Genomic DNA, 15,182 nt, shown 5'->3' on the forward strand with positions numbered 1-15,182 from the left:
ACTGCTAAAACCTAAACTAGCCGAGCTGTGAATTGCCCACACTGGTTATTCAAAGAGCATAGAGTGAGAAATGTAGTGGCGCAGGCGCAGCACTCTCACTGACAGCAGTAATGAGAGATGGGTGCTTGTGTAATTGACCTGTTAATGGGGCTTATGCTTATCGGGTGGAAAAACAGAGCCATAGACTTTATTACTGAAATATCGAGCCGAAATATGCCAGAAATCAACACATTCAACTGCTTCCTGGCGTATGTCATTAAATCTGAGTTTGGATGTTTGTTTTGACAGCCTGAAGGATGTCGGGCTGAAAACAGCAGTTGTTTGTGTATCTCAGAGAGATGTGTTTGTGGATGAATCTGTCGGATTTGGTTTGGTCAAACTGCAAACTGACTGTCAAAACCTGTGAGCTGCTTACCTGTCCTTACCTTCAATGGTACCAAATAGTAATATGGGTATGTTGGTATGCAGTGGGTTCCAGGTTTGAGACCTCTAGTGAAGAAAAAAAATTATATATATTTTTGGGTTACAGTGTAATTATACATTTAAAAACTGAATTACAAGTATTTACTATAGGGTTAGGTTTAGGGTTAATTGCGTGTAATTATGCATAATTTGTTGTTATTAGTAACTACATGTTATGTGTACAAGGGCACTGTAAAATAAAGTGTTATCATTTGAATAGAAAACTTGGACTTCAGGGTGTCCAATTTGGTACGTCATTAACTTTATCGATATATTTATATTTTTTTAATACAGCTTTTTAGTTATTAAAATTTTAATTCAGCTATATAGGCCAGTGGTCTCAGACGATTGAAAACTAGTCACCGTTTTAATCTCCTTTTTGCCATTTGTTAAATGGTCCTGCGGTGTGACAAGTTATTTGCCAAAACTAAAAATACTCCATAAAGTCTCTAAATGAATTTGAGCTCATGCATATTAACTTTAAAAGAATTAGCAATGCTGTTTAAAATGGTTTTAGACGGAGTAGAAATGCCTACTACATGTCTACTTTCTCTGGAGTAGGCATGTAGGCCTAAACGTGTAGTCGACATGCCTACTTCAGAGAAAGTTACCATGGTAATATATCTAGAGAAAATTATAGTAACCTACTTTTAGTCAGTGTCGACAGCATTTTTGTTGCTATCTGAGTCAGCTGCACGCGCCGATGATGCTCAGAAAAGCCGTCTAGGTAGAAGGAAGCGCACTACAGGTTTTGATTAAAAGAGGGTTTTAGGGCATTAAGTTGAGCTTTGTCAGGGAAAACAGCAGTGAGGTGCGCACGGGTCACCGACTCGGATCTTTATGGATTATTATTTTTTCTGCATCAACTGCAACTATCACGTGAGATGAATGTGCAATGACAGTGTCCCGACACCGAACGGTCTCGCGCAGTTCTCGAGGAACGGACACGCGCTCACATACCTTCATGTAATCTAGCGCTTCATCGCATTTTTTTTTCTGTGTTTTCTTTCTTTTTATTTTGCTTTTTGGTTTGGTTTATTTAATAGCAATGGCTTGGCCGTGTATCAGCAGAGTCTGTTGCTTGGCTCGCTTCTGGAACCAGTTCGATAAATCGGATTTGTCGGTTCCGCTAACGATTCAGAACTACTCGGACATCGCGGAGCATGAGGTGCGATCCGTCACCAAACTCGTTTCCACAGAGCAGACACCGAGCGTCGACTTCGTAACGCCGGATCACGCTGCTGGAGTCCGGCGGCCACACCGGGGACGGACCGAACCGAGTTATAAACCCCGCGAGGACTACCATCCCTCGAGTGTGCCTTTCCCGAGCACCACCCAGTATAAACAGGATTACAAACCCTGGCCCATCCCGAAAAAGGATAACTTTCCCTGGATTAGTAACGGAGGGAAAGCTTTGATGGACAGCCCGGTGAACGGTTACTCTGACGGGGCGGAGAGACAGGAGCGGGGCGGCCGGCAGAGAGGAGGCGATCAGATCAGCTCATACAGGTACTGATGTTCCTGCTGTTCTTCAGCACATCTCATTCACTGCATCACACTCACACTTCTCAACAGTTAGTTATTATCAGAATCATGAGTAAATCGATTTTACTGATCCAGCAAAAAGTGTTATGGGAGTTTATTTATTTTAGCCTACTTATACACCACATAGGCTAGATAAAAATTCCCAATAATAATATTTTTATTTTATTTTATTTTAGCCTATGTACTGAGTAAAAAAATCCATAGTAATATATGGACAATCTTTTCTCTATTTTTATGCACCAAATAGATTACTCTTAAATAAAGTGTAATAATAATAACAGTTATTTTTTATTTTGTATGACCGATAAAATGTGGTATCTCTAAAACATGTCCACTATAATGTACAAAAATAAATCGCTGGGGAATATATTTGCCTGGTAGCTTTCATTGATTTATTGTGCAGAGAAAAGTATCCTTTCTTTGAAGATAGTTTGCTGTGGTGCTGTAAAGGGACTCGTGTGGTTGTAATGGTTGTGCATTGCAGTGATTTTCAGACAGTGTGATCACTGTCATGCATATTTCATCTGACGGCTCATGAGAGACCGGAATGAAACTAAAATAATCACATAAAACAGTTATTTAATGAGAACCGAATGAATTATGAACAGTCCTCTGTGTTCATCAGCCTTTGTTTTCTAAAGGATGTGATCTGTGAATGCTGTGATCATATAAAACCTATACTTCCAGTCATTATTCACCCAAACATTTCATAGATTCTCTAAATTTTGTTTTCTTTCTAAATTTCTGTGATAGTGAGCATCATTTTTCATACAGGTTTTGCTGAAGTAGGCGAAATCTATGGTGGGGAAAGTTACTTTTAAAAAGTAACTAATTGTGTTTCTGAGTTACTTATTATGTAAAGTAATTTGTTGTTACTTTTGTGTTACTTTTTCTCATCTGGGCTAGGCTTGCTTGTTTTTTAATAACAAAAAAGTTCGATTTTTGGCAAATGTAAAGCCCCAGACTGAAGGAAATGCAAATTCATGCCAGTAGAGAGCGCAGGTCAAATAAACATTTCAGCTGCGCCACCATTCTGGATCGCGGGAGAAGAAAGTTTAAAACCCTTACTTCAGCAAAAAAATGAAAAACACATTAAAACACAAATGTGATGCTTGTCTAAATTCATTTTTGCTTATTAGTATGGTTGAATTGGATCATCAAAGGTCAGCAGCAAAGACATTGCTTAATAAATTGAGATTAAATACATAAAGTATAGTTGTGTTATTTAACATTTAATTATTGTAGGTTTGCAGTATTTTCTGAGTTTGCATTTTCACAGTTATCGTTCATTTGGAGGAATACTGAATCTGTTTCTTTAGTAGAACGAATAACCATCATGTTCACACACCTTTGCCTTTCACTCCCGATTTCTCTCAACATGGGGACAGGAGAGCTGTCAGTCTATATGTGGGGGGAAAAAGTAATTCAGATATTTTGTTGTAAATGTAATAGTAATGAGTTACTTTACTAGTTACTGGGAAAAGTCATTTTTTCTGATTACGTAAATTGCGTTACTCCCAACACTGATGGTGGACACCTGTTGCGCTCATTTTGCAGCCTGAGTTTAACTCAGCCTGACATCTGCTGCTCTTCACTGCAGATCCTCAGGGCTCCCTCTCTGTTTTTGCCTGTCTGTCCTTTTCTGTCCCTGTCTGATACATTTTATCTTTCTCTGGAATCAGACAGGAGTACCAGCCTTGGTCTGGAGCCCGGCCGCCAAAGCCTGGCCACAAACGGCCCACCTTCCTGGGCACAGGTGCTGACAAGCCCCCGGCGGAGACCAGCTACCAGGCCGCCTTCAGCACAGACACACACAGACACACGGACGGGGTACAGGAGACCAGCACACACGGTCTGTCAGAGAGAGCACACACACACAGGACAGAGATCGGCATGAAACCAGAGGTGAGTGTGAGGACAGATCAGAGGAGACGTGGGGAGAAGAGGAGGAGTTCAAATCTGACAGCCGCTGATGTGACAAACTTTCAAACCGTGCTCAGCAGAATGAGAATGAACTGCTTCTGTGATATAATCAGCAGGAGATCAATGTGGAAAACCAAGTTCATACACAAAAAATAACAGTCTTATCAAGAAGAGAAAAGAGATCTCTCTCTCTCTCTCCCTATATATATATATATATATATATATATATATATATTTGGGCTGGGAATCAATAACATTTTTTTAACTAATTAATCGCACAATTTGCTGTGATTAATCGCAATTAATCGCATTTCCCCCAAACTTGTAATCATCAATATTTAAACGTAGAATCACTAATTAAATTAAACAACACACAAAAAAAGGGGAAAAAAAGAAAAATGTCCACACAAATTGAACAGAAAATAGCCCTATATTAAAATATTAAACATCAATATATCGATATATTATTCTTTATTCAGTTCTAAGACAACATACTCAGATTTAACAGATTTTTTTTTTTTTTTTACTAATTATCAATATATATATATATATATATTATTATTATTATTATTTTTTTTTAGAAATTAATAATTCAGCAAGTATACATTAAATTGATCACAAGTGACAGTATAGATTTAAATTACCAACAAACAAAAATTGTAATAAATGTTATGTTTCAAACTTTCTATTTATCAAAGAATCCTGAAAAAAAAAAAAAAAATAAATAAAAAAATAAAAAAAATCCTGTTTCCATAAAAATATGAAGAAGCACAATGTTATCAACATTGATAACAAGAAATGTTTCTTGAGCAGCAAATCAGCAGATTAGAATGATTTCTGAAGGATCATGTGACACTGAAGATTGGACGATGCTGAAAATTCAGCTTTGCATAACAGGAAAAAAATGAAATGGAAGCCTACAGGGTAAAAGTATCGGACAGTTTTAGCAGAAATATGCAAATGTTATAGTTGTCAAAGCATTTGCATGAATTATTCACGTTTGATATTTGAGCTGTAAAGTTGACATAATCCTTTTGAAGTGGTTTTACTTTTCTAGGCAAATGAACTTGTGGCCATAACCTATGTAATTGACAAATGAAAATGACTTTCTGCGGTAATCATCAGCATTTAAATCATATTTAACCCATAATTATGTAAGCAGAGATGTTGATTTGCGTAACCTTTTAGGTTAATCTGCTAAATCAAGCCTAATATGCAATTAAATTATTATTATTTTTAACACTGATCCCTTTCTGGGACAAATGAGAGTTTTGGGTCAGTCCAGCTGATCTGGTAGAAGCGCTGATTCATTGGAGTTATGTAATGGGTGACCCGCTCCTGTGTCCCGTTATGTGAATCTAGCCTGAGCGCTACCTGTCAATAATGATCCAAACTAAGTGAAACAGCTGAAGCTTTTGCACATCAGAGGTCTTCAACCCTGCTCATCGAGACCCACTGTCCAGCAAAAGAGCAGGATTGAGACCTCTGCAGTAAAGTATGCACTAATTAGGGTTCATCAATTAGTCCTAATTACTCTCTGGGTAACGCATGCTGTCATACCTCACGCATGACCAGTGAGGAAAGAAACACAATGCCAGGAGTCTGAGGCAGATCTATGAGAATTTGTGAAGCATTTGTGCTCCTGGTTTAAATGTCTCTGTGATTGAGTTGTAAGTTTTCCCTTCATAACCTCTGCACTGCTCCATTTGTCAAGTTGTCATATAGATCCACTAGTCTGATGTTTTTTTTATGATGGTTGTACGGGTCTGATATCCCTCTATGACTGTAGTTGGATCTCTATGAGAGATTTTAACATACAATTGTGAGAACGCTGATAATGTTGAACATACAGCTACTGGATCATACTGTGAGGCTGATATGCTTGCATTGTGTGGGTTATGTGTATGTGTAACCGTACGGATAGAGTCTAGTCCACTGGAGACTTGCGTGACTGAGCCAGCTGGCATTATTTAAGCTGTCCCAAGGGTTTAACTCACACACAGCTCGTCCTGCCCTCCCAATCTCCCTCCAGATGATGCATCTAATTTAACTGTAAAAGGCAGACTGACCGTCCACTGTTCTTAAACACTTATTGGAGAGACAAAACCAGATGATCATTCTTAATTCTTTAAAATGTTTTCTGTAAGACCATCAGTTTATTATGGAAGCTAATTTCTGCCGACTTTTTATCTCACAATTCTGACTTTTTTTTCTCGCAATTGCGAGTTTATATCTCAGTTCAGAGAAAAAAGTCAGAATTGCAGGTTATAAATTTACAATTGTGGGAAAAATTTAGAGTTTTCATCTCACAATTATGACTTTTCTCTCAGAATTATGAAATATAAAGTAGCAATTGCAAGTTATAAAGTCAGAATTGCGATATATAAACTCAGAATTGTGAGAGAAAAAGTCGCAATCACCTTTTTCAGAGGCCGTTTACACGACACTGTGTTCAACTAAAAACTGAAAACTTTTTATGCGTTTTTGCCGTTCATTTACACGACAGCGGCGTTTTGGTGGCCTGAAAACCAAGCGGCAACCTTCTGGTCTCTCTTGAATCCAAAACGGAAGAGACTTAAACTGCAATTCATCGACTGGCCGCTAGAGACAGGCTCCGAAAGAGAGTTAATCCCATAGACCCCCATGTTAATATGCCCAAATTTACAGCAGAAAAAAACATGTTTACAGCCTGGTACAAAAAGTGGTTTTGCTCTATACAGCTAATTTTGCCCTTCATGACAAATGTGAGGGGGGTGATTTTTTTATAACTCATCCATTTAAATTATATTAATGCTTAAAGTTCTGCATAATTAAGGGTGTGGCCACTTGAGTGACAGGGTCCGTTTGTCTGCTGTCAGATAGCCGTCACGTCACCTCAGCTAATCCCGCCTTTTTGCCCATGAATTTGTGAAAACGGTGACGTCATGCGCATGCGTATATTTGTTCAGTCTATAGGAGCGTAGTTTTTCATTAAAAAGTGACATCGCCATCTACTGGCCTGGCAGCAAAATACAGCGTTTTTGTTGTTGTTGCTGTTTTCGCATTTTTAGTACATCATTGTCGTGTAAATGTACCCTAAATGAGGTCATGGATCACTCTGCTGATGAATTGTTTAGTTGATTTAGCTGTGTTAGATAAAATGATTCAAAATCTGCAGGGTTCCAGGAGCAAGACTTTGAGAAACACTGTTGTAGAGATCAAACCTGCACAGGTTTCACAGTGAATAAATCCCAGGGTTTCATAAATTGTCATGTAACCTTAAATGACAGTTAAACAGATTATATAAGCTTTTAAGTTGACATCAGTTTCCCATACGACAGCACTCTGCCCCTGATGGTCAGCAGCCTATGTCAGATGACGACAGAAGTGGGCCATGTTCAAAGTGGAATATTACTGTACTGTACACTGCATACTATATTTTAAATGTCATTTATTCCCGTGATGGCAATCTGAATTTTCATCATCATTTCTCCAGTGTCACACGGTCCTTCAGAAATCATCCTAACATGCTGATTTGCTGCTCATGAAACATTTATTACCAATGCTGAAAAGAGTTGTACTGGTTAATATTTTTGATGAAACCGTGATACTTTTATTTTATTTTATTTGAATAGATACTTCAAAAGAACAGCATTTATTCGAAATCGCAATCTTTTGAAACATTTTAAATGTCTTTATAAATATCACTTTGATCAATTTAATGTCTTTTCTGAATAAAATAATTTCTTTGAAAAAAATAATAATAATAATCTTACCGACCCAAACCTTTTGAACTGTAGTGCATATAGTACGGTGCAAAAGTCTTTCGAAACAAGCCCTCTTATCATTTCAGAAATAATTTTTACGTTTGTTGGCAGTCTCAATGCCCAAATTTGCATACTGTGGATACAATATTAAGGTGCGTTCACGCCATGTCATAATTACTGTAACAATTCTGGACTGTAAAAACGAAAAGCCTTTACGTGCTTGTAGAAGATGTACGGCAAGTACAATGTGTAAAAAACCCCGAATTGTACCACCTGACCACTGCAGATTTAAGATGTGTTCGACTTGAAGCGACAATTTATGGTATTTCTGACATGACGTGAACGCATCATTATTAATTCATAAAGCATTTCCAGCAGAAATAGGTAGTATGCCATTCTGTAGACCTGAGGGATGAACAGTGTCTGCTGCTTTAAGCGAGTCTGTGTGGCTGAGGGTGTCGAGTTCTTATTCTAGAAACGCTAAACAGTGTGAGAGTGTGTGCGAAAGAGAACAAGATTTAGTAGATGATAAATCTAATTTTCACCTCACTGCTTGGCTCCTCATATAGCAAACTCTTATTAGATGTCCGAGGGGGAGAGAGAGAGAGAACAAGAGAGAACAAGGCAAAGAACAAAGAACAAAATAGATGGAGGCAGGGTGGAGGGAGATTATATAATATAATGTGTGACTTGGACGAGCACATCCCAAATTATAGTACTTAAATATTATGCTAAAGTTGCCCAAATTGTGCTCTATTTTTAGTGGATTTTTGAAGTGTGCATATTTAGGCTAATATGTCCCACAACACATTGTGCTGCAGAAGAGCAGGGGAGTATTCCATGACCTTATGGGTTTTTTTCCAACTACTTGCATTTTAGATGAAAATTGTAAATGTAAATTCAGGCTTGGCCTGAGAAGTGACATATCAGAACAACATCAATTCAACATTGATAAGTAATGTTTCTTTAGCACCGAGAATCTGAAGGATCATGTGAAAAATTCAGGATGCAGAAAATTCAACTCTTCTATCACACCAATAAATTAGTTTAAAATATTTTAAAACAGAAAATGTTTATTTTAATGACAGAATGGAGGGCGAGTAATTAATGACAGAATTTTCATTTTTGGGTGAACTATTCCTTTAAATCATTTTACCAACCTCAAAACTTTGAATGGTATTTATTAACTTCTTTTTTTTTTTAAACAGATTTTGACCTTTGTTTTTTATTTATGATTTTAACAAAAATGTTTTTGTCTAACAGGAGCCGAAGACTAAACTGTCACCAAATCCATCTGCTGTCTTTCAAAGCAAATCCAGGATCTTCAACATATGATCCATCAAGCTCCCCACACTCACGTCTGATTCAGCCTTTCACTAGAAGAGAAGACCATTTTGAAAAAGGAATGTCTAAAGAGACACCTGAATGTTATTCTGAGAGACTAGGATAATCAGAGGAAGAAAATGCCTAAGGATGAATAGAAACTGTTTCAAAGCAAGAGCTTGTGAAGAGCAAAATCAGTCAAACTAAATCATTCCACTGAGGAAATTACAGAACTAGAGGATTTTTGCTGGAAATTTACACAACGTAAAATCTATGCAAGAGAATGTATGCTTCAAATGTCAACCATCTACTTGAATGATATGTTTGTAAGACGGATCAGGTTTAAGAGAAAGTATGAGTGTGAGAAAGTTTTAAGGCCTCAAATTCTGCTGAGCTCACCCTGTCCCTGCTGAATGAATATCTGCATGTTTCGTAATAGTTTTATGAAGCGATTGAATATGCACAATTAGAAATGTTTTAAAAGAAAAATGTAATCTAGTAACTCTGTGTCTGGATGTGTGTGTGTATCCTGTACGAGCCTTGTTAATAGCATTATTTTGTATATAGTGATGATGTTGGTCTGCCTTTATCGATCTGTTAATGTCTGCCTGAGGACGCCTGGTACTTCCAATCACCCCTTTCTTGCTCCAGACTCACTAACCCTTTATGAAACGCACATAAAGACTGTAACATTAAGAATGATTTCACTGATTTCTGGGTTGTCCAAGTTTTTTTTTGTAAATTTGGTTTAGAGATAAATGGGGAAAATAAGGCAAATCTGTTTAAATAAAAATTACATTCTTAAAATTCTCTTCCATATTATTTGGCTGATTCACATCTTACAAATATTTATGATTTAAAAACACCTCACATGTTCTTGTAACTAACACTTTTATGGCAATAAATAAACTGGGGAGAAAAAAACTGCAATGATACACCTGCACCTTTTGACCAATGAATTTTCATGACTTTTGATAAGTCACTCAAAGTTATTATAAAACTCGCTCTTTAAAGAGCAAAAGGAAAGTGCTGAGCATGACTATTTACAAGAGACATTTCCATATATTTATAATTTATTTTATTTATAGAAATTGAATTGATTAAGGGTAATTTAGAGCCAATTAAATATTTAAGTCCTGAGCATAACTATTTACAAGAGACATTTTCATTCTGCATGACCATATTCTACATCCCTAATCCTACCCAATACCTAAACTTAACAACTACATTTCTAACTATTAATGAGCAGTAATTAGGAGTTTACTGAGGCAAAAGTCGTAGTTAATAGTGAGAATTAGACCCTAAACTAAAGTGTGTCAAAAAGCAATTACGAATCAATGCGATTTTTACATTTTCTGTATGAAAAGTGGCTAAATGTTGTGTTGGAAAAAGAATAGAACAAATCAGGACAGATGGATCCATCTTAGTTTTTAATACAAGAATAGTCATTTTCTGATACACAATGTAAAGGTAAAACATCCAGGAGTTCGGTTAGACAAGTAATGACTGACTTTAACACTGAAAAAACACAGAAATTCACTCTCTCCCATCCACACAAACGCACCAAAACAATTCTTGATGTGTTTTAAGCACACACACACAGAAACTGAGGCTAGTTGTATGACAAAATAAAACACCCCACCAAACAACAGATTTAGCAAACACACAAATGCCTCCTGTCTATCTGCACATTTTCCTCAATGCCCCCAAATGAAAACAAAAAAAACTTCCACCCTCGCTGAAGTTCAATCCTTCATAAATCCTAGTTGTACGAAAAAGATTCATATGAAAACGGCATGATTAAGACTTTTCTTAGACATTCTTTGCCCTAGTGTGAAACAAGTGAAGACGTGCGACTCAAAAAGGACATTTAAACTCCACCCAAAGTTCTTAGAACCACATGAGAAGATAATTTAAGACCCAATAAAAAAAGACAATGAACAAGGATGATTTCACATAAGCGGCACAAAAGAAAAGTAATTACCTTCTCCAAATAAATCCTGCTCCAGTACAGAAAAAGTAATAGTTTTTTCTGTATTGTTCAATGGCTCATTTAATGTCTGCATTAATATAATACCCCAAACTGAAAATGTTGTTGCAGATTTGGAAATGCATGAGGATGAGTGAATAATTCCAGAAGTCATTTTTGGGTGAACTATTCCTTTAAGACTAATATAAGCTAAACAGTTCTGTGTCAGCGGCAGAGCAGGGTCATGTGATCATGAGTTTCATTTTCAGAGATTGAGGGTCTCAATGTACTGTAAGCAGAGCGGTTAATAGGTTTGATGCATGAAGCATCTACTGTACCTGCTCATTTCTCAAGAGATAACTGTACTGTAGTTATTGTACTGATGGTTACATTAATATACGGGACCATAGTTCATAAATATCAGAATTCATGAAAAAAGCATGAAAAATAAATATAAATAGAGTGATGTAGCCACACGAAACGAACGCTGTTCAGGCAGCGTGTCGAGATTACGTTGCTATCCATTTGGTGATCTTTCCCTTGAGCTCAGTACTCTTGTATCTGTAGCTGCTGTCATCCTAAATAATTACGCCACGGGCAAGTCAGAGGATATTTGCGCCTGTGATTGATCAGCCCTTGCACATTCTCCATCTTTACACAATGTGAGGGGAATGAGTTAGTGTGTGACATTCCACCTGTGTCGTCTGTGGTCAGATGCCAAGAGGTGAAGTCAGTCAGCGTGGCTCTCATCCTTCACCATGATGCCCATGTACCTATCAGAGACAGAGATTATGTACTAGAGATTTAAAAACGAATAAATAAAGCTGCAATAAAATGCCCTCACGTTTCCAGCTTGTTCCAGACCATGGGAACGCTGATGATAGACGCTGATGATAGTTGAGAAAAAAGAAAATATAGGGAAGTCTATAATGAGAGCAAAATTACCTATTAGTCAGAAAATCACAGGTGGGAATAGAGCTAATGGCCTGATGCACATCCATAGCCGATATCTCTCTCGGAGTTCTGTGGAGACAAGAAGAGAGGGATGAAACAAGGATGGGAAAACTCACGGTACATTTGCTATCTTGGTGTAATGGGTTATTGAACTTTGAGCATTAAATGAGTGGTCTCAGAGTCTTGTCAAACTGCTGCTTTCTGTTAATGTATGAGACATCGACCAGTTCCTGCTTGACTGATCAACACTATAAAAGGCAGTTACAGAAGAATGTATAAAAGCCTGATGAAATATTCTGCTCAATCAGTGTGTGTGTGTGTGTGTGTGTGTGTGTGAGTGGGGCATGTGAACGAAAGCAGATGTGCTGAGTAAGTAGAGCAGCACCGAGCCGATCTCTCTCTCAGGGCTGGGCTTAGCTGCTCTACAACTCAGATAAATCAGATTTTAATGAGCTATTCTCAGTGCTCTGATAATTACACATTATCATAAAGCACTTTCCCACAACCATGATAGAATCACATTAGATGAAGTTCAATGCTCAGAGTTCATCAAAATTGACCAAGAAATAATGCTACAAGCTCTATCTGAAAAGAACAAAACTGCTTTTACTCTGAATCCTGCTGGTTTACCCATCTGTCCTGATTAATCTTGTACTGGCATACGGGCGGACACACTGACCTGTTTTGCTGGGTTTTCCCATGGGCATTTGCCAAAGACTCCCTGAGGATTTCACTGGCAAACTGCTCCACAGCCTATGAAGAGATTTCGACAACATTCAACACTGGCATGTTAAAAATGCATTATCAAAATCATAACACTGTGTTGTTCTCACAGAAAGTAAAAAGACGAACAAAAGCAGAAAAAAAAAAAAAAAAAAAAAAAACATTTTTTCATGGATTCTGTTTACAAAAACAGAATAACAAAAAGTACATAGTGTAAGTTTCTCTCATAAAATAAAAACAAATTACTCAATCTCAGACTACTTGCCTTAAGAACCATGGTCTCCACGACAGGAGCAAAAACGTTCTTCTCGACCTCCACCTGCTGCAGTGTGACACCGATCTAACACACACACACACATATCATTACATGTCTGACACAGCAGAAAGTCAAAGAAAATTTCAATCTCACTCACCTGCTCCGCTGTGTCTCTGATGAACTGGGTCGATGGGCAACGCCCCAAGAAAAACTTGGGTTCCTGTTCGGCCTCTTCCTGTTCCAGTTTGACTTTGACCTTGGCAGCGTCTCTGTCTTTCACACTGATGATGTCAAGAGGCTCATTATCTTCCTCGTCAGGCTCTGCCTTCAGAATCTTCTGAAGTTGCTCCAGACGTTGAGACAACTCCTCACAGCCCGTCAGAGTCGAGCTACACTCTAACAAACACACACACACAAACGTGTTAGTGTAAAACAGCAGCTAGTAGAGCTAAACAAACACACCAAAAATGAACAAAACTCTTGATCTACATTATGGCTCAGTTCAACGGTTCCAAACATATTTATTTATTCACAATACTATTATTTTGATCAATAATAATCATTTGCATTTTGCCTAATAATTATTATAATTAATTAATATATTATAATAATTACTAAAAATAGTTTGTATATAACCTAATATTTATTGTATTAATTTATTATCATTATTCATAGTGCCTAATAATTTATATAATTAATTAAATATTATTGTTGTTATTATATTGTTGTAATATATTATCATAATAATATTGTCATTATTATTACTACTACTATTAAAAATAAGTTTATGAAGTGCCTTAATTATTTATTATTATTAACAATAATACTAATTATTTTTATCAATAGTAATCATTTGTATTTTGCCTAATAATTATTATAATTAATATATTATAATAATTATTAATAATAATAGTTTGTATATAACCTAATATTTATTGTGTAAATGTATTATTATTATTATTATTAGTTTATAGTGCCTAATAATTATTATAACTAATTGTTATTATCATTACTACTTCTATTTCTAAAATAATAGTTTACAATGTGCCTTATGATTTATTATTATTATTATTATTATCAACAATACTATTATTTTTATCAATAATAATAATTTGTATTTTGCCTAATATTTATTACAATATTATTAAAATAATATTAAAATAATGATTATAATTATTATAATTATTATTATTATTAATAATAATTTATAAAGTGCCAAATAATTATTTGTTATTATTATTAATAGTTTGTATAGTGCCTTTTACAAACCCAAGGATGTTTTACTCTGTACAACAACTCCAAAAAAAGCAACCTAAGAAAGTACATGAATGAAGAAGGAGGCAGAAAAAAAAAAAAAGTACAACAAACAAGACTCCTTAGTGAGTATCCTCACCATCTACTGTCTACACAGGATATTTTCTAAGGCAGCATCCTAACTGAAAATAAACCTCATTAGTGACTAATTTAAAAACATTCCTCATGGACAACATTTCCATTAGTGGTCACTCTGTTCAAACAAACAGCGCTTGTGATGCGCATTATGCCTCACACTCGATTTCAATAGAGTATGATGTCAGCACATAGCTAAGCTAAAGACTCAACCCTCTAATTAGAAAAACAAACAAAACAACATTTGGGTGAAACAGTCCACTGGATGTAACTGACATAATTTTCAGTACCAAATAAATGATTCATAATCAACACCTTTCTTCTTGGAATCAACATCAGTTTATCGCAATGCATTCTGGAACAGCTTTATCTGCAAAAGCTGCATGAAATGCTGCATATAATTTTGGCTAAAATGAGCTTCATTATCCACATTTTTCCTACGCCCCATGTAACTTCCCTAAACTGTAAACAATCAGCGAAAAGTTCTCAATAATAAGCGTTTTCATAACCTGGGTACAACGAGATGACATTATTCCATTGAATATTAAAAGGAAATTTAACAGTGTAAAAGCATTAACAAATTACTCCAACAGACAATGAATAGCCCCAAAAGCTTTTCATTGCTTATGTCTGCAGCAATATTACGGACATGCTCAATATCACTGTAGTAATATATGTCTGTATTATGAAACACGCATTGCCTTAATCTAAAATGTTCATTAACTGGAACACTGAGTGGTAATATTTCAAAGTGATTTCCTTAATATTGTATTTACCTGCTTTAGAAACATTCCAGTAATCATTGCTAATGGGGATTAGAAGTGAAAAGGGGAGACAATTACATTTTAAAGCATCTGTGTGAAAGCAAACCTGGAAAGAAACGTGAAGATTT

General features: G+C 36.3%; 3 protein-coding genes across 3 annotated transcripts in view; 2 read left to right on the forward strand and 1 right to left on the reverse strand.

Moving 5' to 3' along the window:
- The window catches only part of ncapd2 (non-SMC condensin I complex, subunit D2), a 116,339-nt gene that overhangs the window by 23,450 nt on the left and 77,707 nt on the right, over nt 1-15,182 (forward strand). The gene's annotated exons all lie outside the window — the stretch shown is intronic.
- map6d1 (MAP6 domain containing 1) lies at nt 1,168-9,933 on the forward strand. The gene is made up of 3 exons (XM_084118821.1): nt 1,168-1,971; nt 3,690-3,912; nt 8,940-9,933. Exons 1-3 carry the CDS (start codon nt 1,511-1,513, stop codon nt 9,009-9,011), a joined length of 756 nt encoding a protein of 251 aa, XP_083974947.1. The 5' UTR covers nt 1,168-1,510; the 3' UTR covers nt 9,012-9,933.
- The window catches only part of yeats2 (YEATS domain containing 2), a 34,575-nt gene continuing 29,809 nt past the window's right edge, over nt 10,417-15,182 (reverse strand). The window contains exons 27-31 of the mRNA XM_084121037.1: nt 13,059-13,297; nt 12,911-12,985; nt 12,602-12,675; nt 11,914-11,991; nt 10,417-11,741 (exon numbers count right to left, since the gene is read on the reverse strand). Of these exons, the coding sequence (XP_083977163.1) occupies nt 11,699-11,741; nt 11,914-11,991; nt 12,602-12,675; nt 12,911-12,985; nt 13,059-13,297 (509 nt within the window). The 3' untranslated portion in view covers nt 10,417-11,698. The remainder of the gene's footprint in view (nt 11,742-11,913; nt 11,992-12,601; nt 12,676-12,910; nt 12,986-13,058; nt 13,298-15,182) is intronic.

Source organism: Abramis brama (assembly GCF_963993115.1).
Source record: "Abramis brama genome assembly, chromosome: 7".
Taxonomy (NCBI): Eukaryota; Metazoa; Chordata; class Actinopteri; order Cypriniformes; family Leuciscidae; genus Abramis; species Abramis brama.

Coding starts and splice junctions, on each gene's coding strand:
- map6d1 (XM_084118821.1), top strand. CDS start 1,511: ATGGCTTGGCCGTGTATCAGCAGAGTCTGTTGCTTGGCTCGCTTCTGG. Junction 1,972..3,689: donor GATCAGATCAGCTCATACAG/GTACTGATGTTC, acceptor CTCTGGAATCAG/ACAGGAGTACCAGCCTTGGT. Junction 3,913..8,939: donor AGATCGGCATGAAACCAGAG/GTGAGTGTGAGG, acceptor TTTGTCTAACAG/GAGCCGAAGACTAAACTGTC.